Below are 17,751 nucleotides of genomic sequence, written 5' to 3'. Positions count from 1 at the left end.
ACTCGGACGTCTTTCATTCCCTTCTTCTTAATGAAGGCTTTGTCTCCAGTCTAATCAGACCAGCGAGATGCAAATGCATAAATAGGCCCCGATGCCTTGACAATTTCGAGGAATCATCCGCTTCACAGTTCTTCTTCACATTCCAGCAGTACAACCAGCTTACTCTACTCTGCTTTGAGCTTCACAGCTTCACCACACAGTTACTCTTCTAACCTAACCAGGTAAGTGATCCATTTATCTACCCATCTTTCCCACTCTATCACCAGAGGACCAGCCTCTCCCATCCCACGATGCCTGAGTCTATCCCTCGCAACCTTTTCCGCGGTACTCGAGCTATTCTCAAGTACCGGAAGGAGCGCGGTATCCTTGTGAACAACATCCGCTCCTATATCAGCACTTTGCGATCGATGCCCCAGGGCAACTACCTTATTGAGATTGCTCTCAACGTTCAGTCCCTGAAGATTCAGTGCGACAAGGTGAAGTGGGCTTCCGAGGATCTTGCTATTCATGCCGCCGGCATGGCCTATGTTGCCTCCAAGGGCATCACCTACTTCACCCGCACTATCCCCCAGATATGCGACGAGATCGGCCGTGACACCCGTCAGTTGGCCGATATCCTCCATGACCACATCCACCGGACTATTGTCGACGCCGAGATCCACGTTGCACTTCGTCTGGAGCATGCACTGGCTGACCTGGGACACATCTAGATTCTCGTTTCCATCCATCGATTCACGGACTCGCACCAGCATCAGCTGTAGCTGTAGCTATAGCTGTATCTCAGCCCAGTAACCCAGGTACGTTTCAACACATTCATTCACATTAACATTTCCTTCATCTAGATCTATACCTTCCCACACTCGCTTCATTCACTTTATTTCATATACTCCACCATGCCACATATAAACCCATCCACCGTCTCCGACTTCCGCAAGGCCCGCGACGACCTCATCCTCCTCCTAGAGCAACAGGCACGGTTCCTGCGACACGACATCGACAGCCGCGACTACGTGATCCCGAACCTGCGCCTCCAGCTCACCCAGCACCTCGACATCGTCGCCTCGCTCTCGATGAAGATGGCCGTCGACAGCCGCCACCACCCCTACGTCCTGGTCCACCAGACCGGCTTCTACGAGACCGTCGTTCCTATGCACTGCGCCGCGCTGAAGGGCCAGTGTATCCATCTTGCTAACCGTCTGCGCGATAACCTTTGCACTGATGTCCCTGTTGCGGTGGCGAACCTGATTGATCACATTGCGGCTAACTTGTGCTTTTAGATAGGTTCTGGAAATTGGATTATCATTTACGGGATTATTATTCTCTACATAACTGCTTTATTGCTCGATTTCTGTCGTATATTCGACGTACCGTTTTCCTTCGACGCTATGCCTCCCCGACCCGGCCCTGTATCGACCTTCCAACGTGAGCGCGCGGCTTTCATCTTCGGTTTGGAGACGCAGGCGAGGATTCTGAGGGCGAATCCCCAGGCTGGTGAGATTGTTTCTGAGAATCTACGTGAGCTTGTTGATAGTGTTCATCGGCTTAAGGATGCTTCTATGACTATGGCTGCTGATGCTCGTGGCAATGCTTACGTGCAGGCTAAGCCGTACGCGTTTTATAGCTATAACGTACCGCGTATGTGCAATGATCTTGTTGCTAGTTTGTTGCACTGGATGGATATTCTTGTTAACACTGATGGACGGAGGACAGATGGGATTGTTGTTGATTCTATTGAGGGGATGTTAGCTTCTTTAGGGTTTTGAGAATAGAAAAGGACCAAAAAAAGAGAAGAAAAAAACTAGTTTGCTTGAACGATGACTGTTTTGCCGTTGACTATACAGGTGTGCCATTGTAGAAAATAGTAGAGCTGAAGTAGGTTCAAAGGTAGAAGTAAATTCGTATATAGAAATCCTATATCACACAAAAGCGACTCAGAAGAGCAAAGGTATATAGGAACTAAAAGACCAAAAAAGCTAAGATGCAAGACAGAAAGAAGCCAAAGGAACATCTAGAAGATGTAATATGCCTGCGTCAAAGGTAACTCCGAAGCCGGCTCAGCATCACAAAGCATCCCATCCGCCTCAACCGTATAGCTCTCCGGATCGACCTTCATCTTGGGCATAACATCATTAAACTTCATATCCTTCTTCCCAACCGAGCGACAATTCCTCACAGCCTCTACCCGCTTCTTCAATCCGTACGTCTGCACAATCCCCGCATCGATAGAAGCCTGCGAAACAAACATAATAGACGTAGACGGCACGCGCGCACCATACATGGGCCGCATAATCATCGGCTCGACAGTCGGGATCGACGCGTTCGGATCTCCAACCTCGGCAGTAACAATCATTCCGCTCTTCAGAACAGACACAGGCTTCGTGCCGAACGTCGCCGGTTTCCACATCACCAGATCGGCGATCTTGCCCACCTCCACGGACCCAATGACGTGCGCCATTCCCTGCGCGAGAGCCGGGTTGATCGTGTACTTGCTGATGTATCGCTTTACGCGGAAATTGTCCGCGCCGGTGTCGGCGTCGCTGCCGAGCGGGCCGCGCTGCATCTTGTTTTTGTGTGCTGTGTGCCACGTACGGAGGACTACTTCGCCGCAGCGGCCCATGGCCTGCGAGTCCGAGGACATCATGCTGATGGCGCCGAGGTCGTGGAGGACATCTTCGGCGGCGATGGTTTCGGCGCGGATGCGGCTTTCCGCGAAGGCGACGTCCTCGGGGATGTTCTTTGATAGGTGGTGGCAGACCATTAGCATGTCGAGGTGTTCGTCGAGGGTGTTGAGGGTGAAGGGGCGGGTTGGGTTCGTGCTGCTGGGGAGGACGTTGGGGTGCTCGACCACGGAGATGATGTCTGGGGCGTGACCGCCGCCTGCGCCTTCGGTGTGGTAGGTGTGGATTGTGCGGCCTTTGAAGGCGTCAATGCTCTGCTCGACGAAGCCGGATTCGTTCAGTGTGTCTGTGTGGATCATGCACTGCACGTCGTACTCGTCGCAGACTTCGAGACAGTTGTCGATTGCTGCTGGGGTGGAACCCCAGTCTTCGTGAAGCTTGAGACCTGCTGCGCCTGCTAGGATCTGCTCTCTGAGACTCTTCTTTCCGCAGTCGTTGCCCTTGCCCGTGATGCCTAGGTTTATCGGTAGGCTGTCGCATGCTTGCATCATCTGACGCAGGAGGTTCGGCGACGGCGTACATGTCGTTGCGTTTGATCCAGTGGTCGGGCCAGTGCCACCACCGAGGAAAGTGGTGATTCCCGAGGCTAGAGCTTCATCCACCTGCTGGGGGCAGATCAAGTGGATGTGCGTATCAATACCACCAGCGGTAACGATCTTGTTCTCTCCGGCAATGACATCCGTAGACGAGCCCACCACCAAATCAGGATGCACGCCGTCCATGACATCCGGGTTTCCAGCCTTGCCAATACCAGCAATAAGCCCGTCCTTGATACCAATATCAGCCTTGTAGATACCCGTCCAATCGATAATCAACGCATTCGTGATAAGAGTATCAATACACTCGGTATGAGACCGATCAGATGCCTGTCCCATCCCCTCGCGCAGCGTCTTCCCACCACCGAAAGCACACTCATCCCCGTAATTTGTCATGTCCTTCTCAACCTTAACCCACAAATCCGTCAACCCAAGCCGCACAAGATCCCCCGTCGTAGGACCGAACATGCGCGAGTATGCCTCGCGCTCCATCGAGAACCCAGAAACAAGCACACTATCGGCCTGCGGCTCCGGAACATGCCCAAACCCAGCTATCTGCAGCTTGGTCGTGATCTCGTCGGCGCGACTCATATCCAGCGGCCCATTCGCCAACCAATTTCCACCGCGAATGACGCGATGTCCACCGATCTCGACGAGCGTGACTGTCTTCGTGTCGCCGGGCTCGAATCTAATCGATGTGCCTGCGGGGATATCCAGTCGGAAACCATACGACTGCATGCGATCAAAGTGCAGCTGCGGGTTCGTCTCGATGAAATGGTAATGCGATCCGACCTAGCAATCACCGCTACAATTAGCATCACTCGTTTCGGGTTGCTTTCCTTTTTTTTTCCTTTTCGCCTCGTATATCGAATACAATGTACACACCTGAATCGGCCGATCTCCTTTACTCATAACCTTAAGCTTAATGCGCCTCTTCCCAGAACTCAATTCCACGCGCGTATGTCTAGCAGGAATAACCGCGCCGGGCATCTTCTCCGGCTTGAAATCCTCCGGGTCCGGATCTGGGAATGCCTCGGGCGCGGGGACGGGCAGGAAACTGCCATACAGGGCGCGCTCGAGATCGCCCTCGTCGCTACTGATTGGGTGGTGCACGGTTACCAGGTAGGTACCGGAGGTGAAAGTACCCTCGACTTGGAGTTCGACGAGGGTTGCTAATACGGAGGGGAGGACGTGGCGGCGGCCGAGCATTGTTTTGCCGATGGACATTAGATCGGCGACGGAGTAGTGGCCATCGCGGATTAACTGCGGGGTTTGAGTGTTAGTTTGCGCATTGGATCAATTGGGTACATTGTACGTGCTGGTTTCATATGGAATTGGGGGTTATCGTACCTCGTGTAGCACTGAGGCTATCAGGGCCTGTTGGGGGATGTGTTAATGATCGTGTGCTACCGATGGACATCTCCAGAATATACACATACCACAGCTTCTGCATGGTTGAGCCGCACTCCACGTGCTAAACGACGCTGTGCCAAGAAGCCTAGGTGGGCGATGGTAAGCTTGTCAAGCTACAGGGGTGTTAGTAGTGTTGTGTCTCGGAGAATGTATGTGCGACTTACCTCCTTCGGAATAAGCTGCATGGTTCATGTGGAACCTGAACCTGGCAGTTCTTGGCGTGCAGGATAATCGGGTTTTGGAGGCAGATTTCAACTTCTGAATACCTCAGAGTAAGTGAAGGAGTAAAAAGACAATTCAAGGTCAAAAGAAAGGTCAAGTAGGAATGTGGGGATGCGGTACATTTCAAACATTTGCTCCCACTGATAAGGTTGCCCATGATAAGTGAGCGTGGAGGCCGATTGGGCCGGGGGACGGAGGTCGGCGGCATTAGTCAAGGCTTTGGTAAATTGATAATGCGCTTGGATTTAGTGAGGTTTCGTTGATTTAGTGAGGTTTAGTGAGGTTTAGGCTGTTCCGGGTTTTAGTTCGCTTCTATTTAGTTCCATATTTATAACTGGTTGTATAGCTCTGGTGGGAAATGGACCATCTTCATCTTGAAACTATGTAACTTATCTAAGAGGTAACTAAGTTATGTAACCCTAACCTGCCATGGATACTGACTCAAATATATAGAAACCACATCCTATGATCAGTCCATTTCACTAATTCAAGCTAAGTAGGTACAGTTTTCCCCAAACGCCGCTCAAAAATGTAAAACCGGGGGGTTACACATCCAGTCCACCAGACCTAGACCATCTCATCTGACCCAAGAGTCAAGCAAATCAAACATCAGAAAACAGAAAGCACCAATCAACTCTTTTACACCTCGCTCTTGCGCTTCTTGCTCCTGCGCTTGTTCTCAGCGGGCGTCTTGACAGCCGGGGTGGACACCGGTTCGGCAGCCTTACGGCCCCGCTTGACAGGCGACTTGGCAGGGGTCTCCGCCTCCTTGGCCTTGTTCTCGCTGCGACGGCGCTTGGTAGTGCTGCGCGGGGGAGTCTTTTCCTTCACAGGAGAGGGGGACTGCGACTCATCGGATGACTCGGTGGACTCATCGGCGGACTCTTCGGGCCCAGCTTCAGCTTCAGCCTCGGGCTCGGCCTCGGCCTCAGGCTCGGCGCCGGCAAAATCCTGCTGCAGTTGGTTGGCAGCGGGATCGTGGTCCTCGTCGACCTTGCCGCCGGCCTTGTAGGCGGCCATGTCGCGCTTGTACTGATCGTAGTTGGCGGCATACATCTTCTTCCAGACCTATGCGGATACATTAGCATTGCATACTAACAAGCGATATCAAGCTAGAACTGCTCTGATAGTGCCGATACATACCTCCTTCTGGGTATCTTCCATGCTCTGCCAGCGGCGGGTGCCCTCGTCGGCGACATCCTTGGGGCGCGCGTCACCGCCTAGGTCATCGGCGATCTTGCTGCGGTTGTGCTGCATATACAGGAAGTAGGGGGTCAAGGCACGCTTGGGCGCATTGGGGTCGACGGGCGCGCGCTTGCGCTTCTTGGGGCCACCGGCCTCGGACTTGGCGCCGGGGCTGCCGGCGCGGAAGGGGACATCGTGGCCCATGAACCCAGAGGGACCGGCGGGAAGGTCAATAGTGGCATCACGTCCTTCGGTGATGTTGTTCACGTGCTGGACGTAGGCCTTGCCAAGGTCGGCGATGTAAGACTGCACCTCCATCAGGCGCATGACGATCTATGAGGCATTGTTAGCGGTCTGGTTTCAGGAGCAATTGCGCTTATTCATTAGATGTATGTATGGGTATAGGGTTAGTGAAGGAAGAGTGGCAGCCAGGCCGCGCGTTGGTTGGCAAGAGGTGTGATGTCAAGACGCTCCTCAGCTCTGGGGGGAGGGAAATGGTGGGAATTCTTCTTTCTTTTTTGCAGATGAAGCTTGCCAACATGCTGCCCAAGTATGAGACAGTATATTTTAAGCTTCGACAGCTTAATAGGTAGCTTTATAGATGCTCCCACGCGACGCGTAGCAGGCGCGCAGTGGGGATGCACACAAGAAAACATAGAAAAAAGAACCGAAACAAAGAAAATGCAAAAGTCAAAAGTCAAAAATAATGAAATGGAAAATTACCAAGTCGCCAGCCCGTCTGAGCTCTTCTTTGTTGACCTGAACGGTCGTATCATCTTGATTGGAAGTCATTGTCTTTTGGAGGCCGAGGAGAGTTGGAAGGAAAAGAGAATTTTGTTATTTTTTCGGGGGCGAAGGGGGGGGGGGAAGAGGACCGGGGGGGGGGAAGGGCCGAGTACCCACTAAATAGCAAAAGGCCACCCCGAAGTGCCCCGGGCATTTTCACTCTGCTTTAGGCTTAGGCTCTGGCTTGTCATGAGACCCATAGCACTGCACCCTTAGTAGTGCACCCCCCCTATACTAATATACTCATCCATACAGAGGTATTAAATTTCAAATTTTTAGAATAATCTATAGAGATTCCTTTTATATTATAATAATAATATACAATATTATAGGGCTACATCAATAATAGACACGTAACTACCTACCTAGATACCTACATAGGTAGGTACCTTCAAAGGTTGGATGACGGGCTCTTACGGGGGCCCCGAGGGGTAACCCATGGGCCATATACTTGCACGCCGGGTACTTGCTAATGCTAAGGAGACAATTATATATAGTTTTAGCTATATTATTTATCTATATAAATTCGCGGGTCTTTTTATTCTATTCCACGCCTATTTCCTAGCAGTTCTACTGTTTTTCCTGCTCTTTTTCTCGCTTTTTGGAGGGGCTGGGACATGTTCAGTTGTGGGCTATGCTCCCCCCGCCGACATCTCAACCTCAGGGTCGCCCAAGCCCTCCAAGGCTGTAGAAGAGGGGCTCAGCTGAGTACAAGGTGTTTCCAGCTTGTAGTACGAACGCCTGTTCTGACTTCCTAATTCAATTCGTTCTAACTGCCTTTTTGGTCCTTTTCTCTCCGCAATAATTTGTTGTACTTTGACGGTCTACATATGAGTGTCTAGTCTTGTCGCTTAGCTACTACCAGTAGGTACTTTATGTATACATGCATGTATGTCGGCTCTTGGGCAACTTATATAGCTTGCATGCAATTATTGGATACATTTCGGGTGCATATTTGTTTGTTTTACCGTTCTACTACTGTGTAGATAATTACTTGGGACGATTTTCGCTCTTTATATATCGAGTCTACTGAGGGATTCTCAGTTGGTGTGCATGTATATATCCACCACCCTTCCCACCTTCATCACGGCCCCCCATGCCTTTCCTTTTCCTTTTTTTTTTTCTCTTTTTTTTTTTTTTTTTTTTTAAATAAATGAAAGGAAGAGAATATTCAGTTCTTCCCATGTCTACACTGCCACAGATAGATACGACTACCAGATACACATTATATTATATATTTGGAGACAAAATGTATTTCTTAATATGACGTCTGAAGCCAGCCAATGACCCGGCAACACGCTGAAAACAAGATGCACCAATATACATGGCTATTCTAGGTGAGATACTATAATAACCTAGAACTTGAAGACCTGCTCCTTGCTGTAACCAAGATCCTTCAAGATACCAGTGAGCTCACCCTGGTCCTTGGGGCTGACCTTGCCACCGGAGATAGCCTTGTACATGGGGGGAGGACCACAGACGAAGAGCTTGATGTTCTCCTCCTTGGGCTCAGGCAGGACAGTCTTCAGCAGCTCCTTGGTGATGTAGCCCTTGCCACCGGTCCAGCCCTCAGGGGGGTTGTCCAGGACGTAGAAGGCACGGAAGCGCTGGGGGTAGGTGTTCTCCAAATCCTGCAGCTCCTTCTTCAGGAGGATATCCTCCTCGGAGACGTTGCCGAAGACCAGAGTGACCTTGGTCTTGTCCTCGGGGTTCTTGAAGATCTCGCGGGCGAGCTGGTACATCGGGGTGATACCAGTACCACCGGCAATCAGGCAGATGTGGTTGTGCTTGTTGGCCTCCCAGGGGTACTTGACAAGAGGTCCCTTGAACGACAGGCGCTGGTCGACGTTCATGGAGTGGATGTGCTGAGACATGGGGCCGTCGGGGTAGGCCTTGACGACGAGCTCAAGGTAGCCGGGAATATCTGCCATGTGTTAGAAATTGAGAAATAAGTTGTGGTTCATGTTTATCCTACCCTCATCACTGGTGGGGGTGTAGGGACGGAGGACGTTCTTCTCGGCACCGACGGGCTTGAAACGGGTCAACAGAGCAGCTATATGTCTGTTAGTGATCGATTGGCAAACATCCTCGGAGCCAGACTACTTACAGGCAACAGGAAGGCCAGAGACTGCCTCCTTGTCGTCGAACTCGAAGCGAAGACGCTTGGTGTTGGGGCTCAAGACCTCAATGTTAGCCAGCTTGAGGTCCACCCAGTCCTCGCCGTTGAAGACCTTGGGGCGGTCCTTGGGCTCGGAAACCGCGCCGTTGCTGTAGCGGTAGACACCAGCAGCGAGACCGGCGAGGCCGACACCAACATAGATGGGGGTCAAGTTGGACTTCTTGGGAGCGGCCTCCGCAGAGTATTTGCGGAAGCTCTAATCAAATAGCGTTTAGTATGGAAATTGAATTGAGGACATATTTCAACTAACCTGCTTCAAGGGCTGCGCGCAACGGAAAGATTGACGAGCAAACATGATAATGAATTAGGGGGAAGATGGGGTAAGAGGGAAAGTGAACCTGGTGAACCCTGGAATGTCCGCGGGAAGAAATCGGCTTACAAACGCGAAAGCGGACAGCTCCCTCCCGACCTGATTTCGAATGACGCAATAGGTTCCTGTATTGCTGCAAAGACCAGTGTTTCCGGTAATGACTGTTTGAGTAAAGATACTCAGAATATTCAAACTAAGCTGCCTTTACTGCAGGCCAAAAGAAAGACTCTCAACTAAAATGGCAGCTGAAGATATCGATGAATGCCTGAACTGCAGGGCGTCAAGGTTCGGGGTTCGGCCTCGGGCGTGGCTGAAGAACTCCGATATCTGACACTTACTCCTTCAGGATTAAAATTGTAATATGCAGATAGAATCGATGAGTGTTCGATATGATGTTATTCATTCTCATGGGTCTATATGTATGTAGTTCGCAATGAGATATTATGACCAGCAGTAAGCGACCTGCAACCACTACCTTGTGTACATTCATCCGACCACACCTGGGCATTGTGGATGGATTTCGGGACTGACTTGTAACAACCGGACAACGCCATTATTTCAGGTCGATGTATCTTCGATATGATGCCCTAGCACCTGTCAAATCGGCCTACTTCTCATGTATGCCCATTACCCTACTAGAACTCGAATAATTCAAGAAACCCGATGATTTTTTCAAATAACCTAAAGATGCCACCATACGGGGAACTAGAGACATCCAACCATCTCACCCGTGAACAGGGCGGTGGTCTCCACGTGACCATCTTTCATGCATGCTATGGCCATAAACAGTCATTCATCCACACACACTCCAAACCCAACACCCAGAACATCACATTTAAGCAAAGGTAGAGGGGCGAGAGTAGGCGAAGACCTTCTTGCCGACCTTGCCACCGGCGCGGTGGGGCAGAGGGAACTTGAGGTCCTTCTGGAGGAGCTGCTTGATGTAGGGGCGGCGGATGCTGTCGTTGTTGTCGATCTCAACAACCTTGAGGATCTGTAGGAAAATAATTATTAGAATGTGGTCATTGGCGGAAGGTTCGGCTAGCGTAACATACGTGGATGGAACCGAAACGGGAGCGGTGACGGGCAGCCATGTCCTGGTAGAGGGCCTCAACAGCGTCGGTGCGGCTCATCTCACGGAACTCCTTGTACATGTTGTGGGTGCCGGAGCGCGAGTCGTAGCGGATCCAGATACCGAAGTTCTTGACCTTGAGGGGACGCTTCTCCTCGATCTAGACACGAAAACATAAGCACCATTCCATATCCTCGAATTTTCCAATCCCAACATACCACGTTCAGGGAAACGATCTCGCCGTTAGCCTTCTTGAGCTTACGGAGCTGGGCCATGAAGTACCAGAAACGCGACTTGGCCACAACAGTGTTGGGCGCAAAGATGCGCATGCGGTACAGCTTGGGCGTGGGGTTCGCCTCGTTGGGCAGGTGACGCCCGATGACCTGGTACTCAGTAAGACGCCCTGGGAATCCGTCAGTCATAGTTCGTAGTGGATATTCCAATTGCCCAAAAGTTCAGTTCGAGAGATGAAACGGTGCGCGATGCAATTTGGCGGTAATTCGAGAAGACCAAGGGTGATTTGTGGATATTGAAAAAAATTCGAGATTCAACCATGCGTAGCCCTGATCGACAGCGTTCTGGGTTCCTTCATAAACATTCCAAGCGACGTCGATTTGCCATTGCGTCCTCCTTTTCTGTGATTGTCTCAGGTCGATATCGTGGGGGTCTTTGCGTCTCGAAATCCCTCCAAACATATGCGCGCACCGTTGCCTCGAAAATAGTCCTGGGGTATCGGGAAGGGAATAGAAATCACTCACCCATCTGGAAGAGTTTAATGTTAGTACAAATCTCCGACAAGAATCGTGTGGTAGGTACTCACTGTGATTGTCGCTGTGGTGGATGAGTCGTTAGTGTGCCGTCGGTGGAAAATGAGAATTGTGAGGTTCCAATTGTGCTTAGGGTTGCCGCCCTTGCCCTAAGCGAGTGGAGGCTTTCCGTTATGCGCTAGTCCCATTTGGTAACGCAACTGCGCCACAGTCATGCCGCCACGACTCACCAGCCACATTGCCTCGCCTTCCCCACATGTCTTCTCCAAAAGTATGGCGTTCCTCACTTGTTTGTCTTTGTCGGGTCGGATCTCAACCCTTTCCCCACCTCGAATGCTTCTTTTCAACTCATAACTTGTCAATCAATTTATTCAGTCTCCTGCCAGAGGGCAGTTCACCATGACTTCTCTCGGTTCTCTCGCGCCCGCATTCAAGAACGCATACCTCAACGGGTCTGGCCCGGAATTAGCTGCAGTACTCACCCCGATCGCGCCATCTGAAGATCCCGATCGGCTGCGCTCTTTCTACAACTTCTCCACCGCCGAATATATCTCCAAGGATCTCAGCTATGGTCTTTTCCACGGGAAAAGTCTGAAATTACCAAAGGCCGAACAGGCTGCCTGGGTTGACATCTTTGCTGCTTACTGGGAAGCTATAGGCGAAATACTTCGGTGCGAAGATCGCGTTCCCGGTGCTAGCGTCGTTGCGGTCTTCAATGCCTGGAAAAAGGTCGCCAATGCCCTGATCCGGGGATACTCGGGCCCTGCCGGCATTCCGGCTTGGACATTGCCATGCTTGTACACAGTTGGGAAGTACATGCGTACTTTTGCAATCAATGCCGATCTCGAAGCCGCATCTCAAGGCTCCGCTGGGTTTGGGTTCCAGGATGACATCGCAGCTGATGTTGAGAAGAACGCAAACCTGGAGGAGGCTGCTCGGGTCATCAACCGGATGTTCACTCTGTGTCTGAGTGATAGGTAAGGATGTGTGATTCGACTCTTGAGTTGTTCCATTGCTAACCAAACCAAGAGCCCCCCTTGAAGAGTCCCGCAAGTGGGGTATCTACAACATGACCAACCTCCTTTTCAAGACATACTTCAAGGTATCAACCGTCGGCCTCACAGTCGCTAGCAAAATGCTAATATTTCCCCTTCAGATCAACTCCGTCGGCCTTACCAAGAACTTGCTCCGTGCTATCAGCGCTTCATCGGCCGATCTTCCCCCTCCCGAGGTTTTCCCCAAATCCCACATTGTCACGTTCGAATATTATGTTGGGGTCATCCACTTCTTGGATGAGAATTACGCAGAGGTATTACCAAGTGCTGTGTCCGTAGACTATTACCGGGACTGATTCTTTGCAATATAGGCTGAAGAACACCTGACATACGCTTGGAAAATGTGCCATCGAGATGCAACCAAGAATCGAGAGTTAGTAGGCCTCAGCTGCAGTTAAGTTCCCACTAACCACTATTAGATTGATTCTTACCTACCTTATTCCCTGTCACCTCGTGACCACACACACACTTCCCAGTAAGGAGCTTCTCGCACCATTCCCACGACTCGAGAAGCTTTTCCGGCCTCTGTCGAACTGCATCCGAAAGGGTGACTTGGTTGGATTCGACCGAGCCATGTCTGACGGCGAGGCAGAGTTCGTCAAGAGACGTATCTACCTGCCGTTAGAACGTGGACGCGACATTGCCTTGCGCAATCTGTTCCGAAAGGTTTTCCTCGCTGGTGGTTTCGAGGAACCCAAGGAAGGTCAATCTCCGGTTCGACGTACACGTGTCCATGTGAACGAATTTGCGGCAGCTCTCCGTGTGGGTACTTCTACAAGCGGTCGGTCGCGCATTGATATCGACGAGGTGGAATGTTTACTCTCGAACCTCATCTACAAGGTAGGCTGATAAGTATTGGTAAATCTGTGAGTGCTTACTGACCCTGTCGCTTCCCCAGGGACTCATGAAAGGATACATTGCACGTGATCGAGGCTTCATCGTTTTGAGCAAGGGAGGCAGCGCTTTCCCGGGCACAGGTGTCTAAGGACGTATTGCAACTTATCTGAACCTCATTTCGTCTAATGCTCATTGACAACTCCCTCGTTGGTCGCCACTGCCTTCAAAGTCGCTAAGTATGCATCCGCCTATGACTTACATTCATACGCAGCTATATCATTCGAACACGAGAACACTGTTCTGCCAATACCACTGCCGAAGACATTTGGCCTGAAGCGATGCACATTGCATATCAGGAGCATACTTGGTCATCGCTCGGATCGAAGCGCCAGCTTCACCAGTGTCATCTAGTCCACGCTTGCCACATAACAATTATCAGAATTGGGCTAGCTGAACTATATTAGATCCTATCTTTACGAATTCACGAATTCATTACTCCGAGGACTTGACAACTTCAAACATGCTCTTTATTCTGTAGATATTGAAACATAGTAGTACAAGGGTATAAGACACTGCCAGCAGCGATATAGAATGGAAACGCGCAAATAGTCAAGAGCCAACGATCAACTTACCACCTCAGAACCTTGACGAACCCTAGCAGTGCGTCGTAACAGCCGAACTCTCAACCGATTGACCAGTATAATCATCCTAATCGTAAACCAAATTAGCACCTCATCCCTCCAAAACCCAAAGAAAGTAAACTCACCATATGATTACACAAAGCAACGAAAAGATCAAAAAACATCTTTCCCCCACGCTCCATCTCCGCCTGCATAGTCCCAGAGCGCATAAAAGTGCCCCGCGACCTCACAATCAGCGCAAGGTAATGCGCCCGCAACTTCGAGTCCGTGTCCGGCGTGTTAGCATACGCAAACCGCGCACTCGCAAGAATCGTACTGCACTGGATCCCCATGTGCAGGCCTTGCTTACGCAGCGCGAGACGCTGGAGATGGGGGAGGTTGTATTTTTCCGCCGCGCAGCTGTTGAAGCATGTTATTAGTACACGGTCGTCCTTTGAAACTTTCCCTCCAATTGCATAACCAGAACGAAAATAGATAAACAAATCACTTACTAAATCGCCGTATCCCGTAATATCACCCCGCGCGCCCGATGATGAAACACCGTCGCCGTCGCCTGTCCCAATTCCCCACTAGTGCCCGCGCCAACTCCTGCGTCTGCGTCCTCCAGCTCCCATGTCTGCGTCCGGCTGTTGTGTCGCAGACGCGGGTAGTAGTCACCCTTGTAGAGATACTCGAGGACGCAGGAGAGGACCTCGGCTTGCTCGTCTGGAAGGTCGATGCGCTTGCTCGGTGGTTGGTGGGGGAGTCTGGGCCGTGGCGCATCCGGGTTTGGTGTTTGGGCTGTGCAGTGCGCGGCGAAGAAGGGGGATGCGCGCAGGATGGCTTCGTGGGCGGCGAAGAGGCGCTTTTCCGGGCCCACGCGGAGCATTACTATTGGGCTTGTTGGGGGTTCTCTGCGTTGGGTTAGCGGTTGCGTTTATGGACTGGTTGTGCAGAAAATGATGAGGATACATCCATGCTGTGGACAGGACTTACGTTACGTCTGGGGGTTTGTCGAATCTTCGACGCTGCTCGAGTCGTCGAGTCTTACTGATCGAGCCCGAGCCTGAGCCCGAGCTATCTCGCTCTTTGGGTGCTCGGTCTCTGGTTCTCTCGCGCGGAACCCTGCGCGACTGGAGCGTGAAAGCTGAAGCTTTTGCTGCGCGATACTGGCCTGGAATTGGCCTGTCTGGTGCTCTTTTGGACAACATTGCTATTATATTATGGTCTGGATAGGGGACGGGATTGGGGAGAATACAGAGATAGCTGTGGATGGATTCAGGGGGCACATGGAGTACTATTTATAAAAGGCAGAGAGTGCAAGCTCCCGTTTGTTACGGAGACAAGTCACATCGTACGTACTGGTATCTTGGCTGTGAAGATTACGCGTGGGACGGTTTGTATACGGATGATCTACTGGATAGCTCCAATTAGCCTGCGTAGAAGGGTCGAGCTCGGCGAAAGACGCGTCACAACTAGTTTCGACCGCGTAAAGGGGGTTTTTCGAGTCGCCAAATGGGCGCGTGGTCACGGGTCTGTGTATGGCCAATCAGACGCCGCCGTTGAGACAAAGGAAATTACGATTTCCTATTTGGGAAAGAGTTGTGGATAGCGGTGGATTATTGCCTCGCATCTGAGGCAAATTCTGATCCTCTCTCTTTGTTGGAATTGATACGTCTATTGGGCAACGGCCTTGGAATGGCGATGTCGTTGATTTACTTATGAAATCGCTTGTGTTCGAATCTCAGGTTCGAATTAGATCGCGGTGCTCCGTACAGCTTTGAATGGACTTGCATTGCAATGTCCCAACAGATGAGCTCCTCAACGCCAACGCTAAACGCCCTTGACAAGACCCAGTGTTCCCGAAGTTACCCGTGCGATCGCCACTTGCTACAGAAAGCCCAGGAATGAGGACAAAGAAAGAAACAGAAAGAAAGAAATGGAAGACCTACACTACAGGAATACTTTCCTGGCATCCTTGGGATGACTTTCGCTGGGACAATACGGGCATTTGAACCGGTTACCCTTGCCCAGGCGTTTCAACGATTCCTGCGCAATGACATGTCCACACGGCATCATCATAGGAGGGTTCTCATCGGTCGCCTGCTCCTTTGACACTGGACAGACGAAGATAGAATGGAAGAGATATTGGGGAGGCAGAGGTATTTCGACCTGACAATACAAATATTAGCGTCAATATATACACAGAGTAGCAATTTCCTTACCGGAAGCTCATTCTCGGATGTCCACTCCGTTCGCTTCGACCTCATAATCGTCTGTAGCTTCAATAGCGTCGGCAGAGCGATGGCGCCTGCTGTAGCAGCAATATACAGCGGCGAGTCCGCTGAAAGGCCTAACAAAGAACAGAACTCGCGGGTGAAGAAGTGAGCTACGTCATCCCAGGCCGAGGTGTTGTTGAACAAAGCCGCATATGGTGACCCGCCCAGATTGGGCGAGTACGCCATTGCGCCGACTAGCTGCTGAACTTCTCTCAGGTATCGAGGCACAAACACATGGAACTCCTGCCGTGCATACTCGAGCGCAGCCAGCCATCCGCTTGCGGTTCCCTGATTGTTCGCTCCGCCGTGGTACAGCCATACGTATTGGAGTCGGCACAGCTCGAACTCGAGGTTGCTGCCTCGGGCTTCCAGGGCCTCGCGGTTTTCCCTTGACCATTCGATCGCAGGCAGTAAATTCTGGTTCTCTTGTAGTTGTTGTAGGATATAGTACATTGAGGCGAATTGTTTCCGGATCTCGGTCGAAGGCACTTCGTCAATATCGAGCAGGCTGGCGGATGTATTGGACGGTCCACACCCGTTCTGGGTGACGGGATATATCGTCTTCTGCTCGGCAATCTCGGAGAGGAAAGTGGCGGCCACGGCGAACTGGCCTTCGCGAAGGAGATGCATGGCGATGGCGCGGTTGATGAGGCTTTCGTGTGAAGAGAGGCCATCGTCATCGGTGCTGGGCAGTGGTCGATCTTTGAAAAGCTGTTCCGATGTTAGATGTGGGTGGCAACGCATGGATGATCAGTATCCTCGATACCTTATCTAGAGATTTGGTGTACTTGTTGAGGCCACTGTGAGTCTCTTTCAAGCTGTCATTGATAGAGTCAAAGGACGACTTGACCGAGTTCTGAAGGGAGGCTAGGGTGGCAGAGGCAGCGGATGGATCTATGGAGAAATCGATGTCGTCAGTTGAGGAACCTGGCGGGAGCGCATTTACGGGCTACTGACCAGCAGCTATGGCATCGCGAGCAGCCTGCAGTGAATCAACTGCAGATTGGACATTCTTGATGCCCTGAGAGGCCTCAGTTCTCTTGAGGAGTCGGCTGTGTTCTTTCTGCACTACATCCATTGCAGATGGGTTTCGGTTGACAGGCTCGGAGGTGACTGGAGAGGTTACCGAGTCTCGCCATGTGGAGAACTTCAGATAAGAGCTCTTTATCTCGGCGCCTTCCAAAATGGATACAATATACAATATATTGAGGCAATAGGAATACTTGTTTCAAACAGACGCAGATAGAAAACAGTACATAGTGAGAGAAGGAAACCGGTTTAAGCCACACAGAGAGGCAAGCTGTTCCGGGTGATCTTCCACGTGATTCAACCCCTCCATCCGGATGAAGAGGGTTTTGGCCAATATAGTCGATGGGCATGCATGTTCCTTTAGTGTTCAATGAATGTGAGAATCCTAAATACTGGACATATACACAAATTACGTACGTTCCTGGGGGGTGCAGCCCTCTCACATTGACACCGATCGCAGCTGGATTCGCTCATTCAACATGTCTCTCCTCCGTAACATGATAACATGATACATATCCCGAGACCCATGGGTGCTGTTTACGTATTACTGTAGCAACTCCAAGCCCATAAGCCCCAGTTCTCTAAACCTTCCCACCACCTCCCAGCCCGGATGTGGAAACTTCCACACTCACGCTCACACAATATTGCCACTTTACACCGCCTTCTATATGCCCTAATCCTGCGACTCGGATAGCCTCGGCTATTCACGGCTATTCAAGGCCAATTACATTGAACAATATTCGGATGATTATTATTCCGGTTTGTCGCCTACCTTTTTTTTTG

At 51.0% G+C, this 17,751-nt stretch overlaps 9 protein-coding genes across 9 annotated transcripts; 4 read left to right on the top strand and 5 right to left on the bottom strand.

The window, feature by feature from the left end:
• Positions 1-290: 290 nt before the first annotated feature.
• On the top strand, positions 291-710 carry N7525_010826 (uncharacterized protein; the record flags this gene model as incomplete). The annotated part of the gene is made up of 1 exon (XM_061215238.1): positions 291-710. The coding sequence occupies one exon, from the start codon at positions 291-293 to the stop codon at positions 708-710; it is 420 nt and encodes a 139-aa protein (XP_061067750.1).
• A 183-nt stretch (positions 711-893) lies between these two features.
• Positions 894-1,277, top strand: N7525_010825 (uncharacterized protein; the record flags this gene model as incomplete). Its single annotated transcript, XM_061215237.1, has 1 exon — positions 894-1,277. One exon carries the CDS (start codon positions 894-896, stop codon positions 1,275-1,277), a length of 384 nt encoding a protein of 127 aa, XP_061067749.1.
• A 108-nt stretch (positions 1,278-1,385) lies between these two features.
• On the top strand, positions 1,386-1,763 carry N7525_010824 (uncharacterized protein; the record flags this gene model as incomplete). The annotated part of the gene is made up of 1 exon (XM_061215236.1): positions 1,386-1,763. The coding sequence occupies one exon, from the start codon at positions 1,386-1,388 to the stop codon at positions 1,761-1,763; it is 378 nt and encodes a 125-aa protein (XP_061067748.1).
• Positions 1,764-2,008: 245 nt separating this feature from the next.
• On the bottom strand, positions 2,009-6,826 carry N7525_010823 (uncharacterized protein; the record flags this gene model as incomplete). Its single annotated transcript, XM_061215235.1, has 8 exons — positions 2,009-4,006; positions 4,100-4,477; positions 4,565-4,591; positions 4,654-4,740; positions 4,792-4,806; positions 5,495-5,917; positions 5,993-6,367; positions 6,758-6,826. 8 exons carry the CDS (start codon positions 6,824-6,826, stop codon positions 2,009-2,011), a joined length of 3,372 nt encoding a protein of 1,123 aa, XP_061067747.1.
• Positions 6,827-8,169: 1,343 nt separating this feature from the next.
• Positions 8,170-9,304, bottom strand: N7525_010822 (cytochrome b5 reductase family protein). Its single transcript, XM_002561197.2, has 4 exons — positions 9,250-9,304; positions 8,928-9,195; positions 8,796-8,873; positions 8,170-8,744 (listed from the first exon to the last, which is right to left on the bottom strand). The coding sequence occupies exons 1-4, from the start codon at positions 9,292-9,294 to the stop codon at positions 8,176-8,178; spliced, it is 960 nt and encodes a 319-aa protein (XP_002561243.1). The 5' UTR covers positions 9,295-9,304; the 3' UTR covers positions 8,170-8,175.
• Positions 9,305-10,144: 840 nt separating this feature from the next.
• Positions 10,145-11,387, bottom strand: N7525_010821 (60S ribosomal eL20 domain-containing protein; the record flags this gene model as incomplete). Its single annotated transcript, XM_002561198.2, has 5 exons — positions 10,145-10,303; positions 10,365-10,541; positions 10,600-10,784; positions 11,198-11,297; positions 11,379-11,387. The coding sequence occupies 5 exons, from the start codon at positions 11,385-11,387 to the stop codon at positions 10,145-10,147; spliced, it is 630 nt and encodes a 209-aa protein (XP_002561244.2).
• Positions 11,388-11,547: 160 nt separating this feature from the next.
• On the top strand, positions 11,548-13,188 carry csn12 (the record flags this gene model as incomplete). The annotated part of the gene is made up of 5 exons (XM_061215234.1): positions 11,548-12,125; positions 12,178-12,457; positions 12,515-12,576; positions 12,623-13,043; positions 13,102-13,188. 5 exons carry the CDS (start codon positions 11,548-11,550, stop codon positions 13,186-13,188), a joined length of 1,428 nt encoding a protein of 475 aa, XP_061067746.1.
• Positions 13,189-13,694: 506 nt separating this feature from the next.
• On the bottom strand, positions 13,695-14,871 carry N7525_010819 (BTB/POZ domain-containing protein; the record flags this gene model as incomplete). The annotated part of the gene is made up of 4 exons (XM_002561200.1): positions 13,695-13,748; positions 13,807-14,080; positions 14,173-14,574; positions 14,657-14,871. The coding sequence occupies 4 exons, from the start codon at positions 14,869-14,871 to the stop codon at positions 13,695-13,697; spliced, it is 945 nt and encodes a 314-aa protein (XP_002561246.1).
• A 742-nt stretch (positions 14,872-15,613) lies between these two features.
• On the bottom strand, positions 15,614-17,017 carry N7525_010818 (ubiquitin-protein ligase RMD5; the record flags this gene model as incomplete). Its single annotated transcript, XM_002561201.1, has 4 exons — positions 15,614-15,832; positions 15,886-16,650; positions 16,706-16,833; positions 16,897-17,017. The coding sequence occupies 4 exons, from the start codon at positions 17,015-17,017 to the stop codon at positions 15,614-15,616; spliced, it is 1,233 nt and encodes a 410-aa protein (XP_002561247.1).
• Positions 17,018-17,751: the final 734 nt, after the last annotated feature.

The sequence above is a fragment of the Penicillium rubens genome, assembly GCF_028828025.1.
Source record: "Penicillium rubens strain IBT 27055 chromosome Unknown utg000004l_segment0_segment0, whole genome shotgun sequence".
NCBI lineage: Eukaryota > Fungi > Ascomycota > Eurotiomycetes > Eurotiales > Aspergillaceae > Penicillium > Penicillium rubens.
The sequence above is the reverse complement of the archived record's forward strand: the minus strand, read 5'-3'. Positions and strand labels throughout refer to the sequence as shown.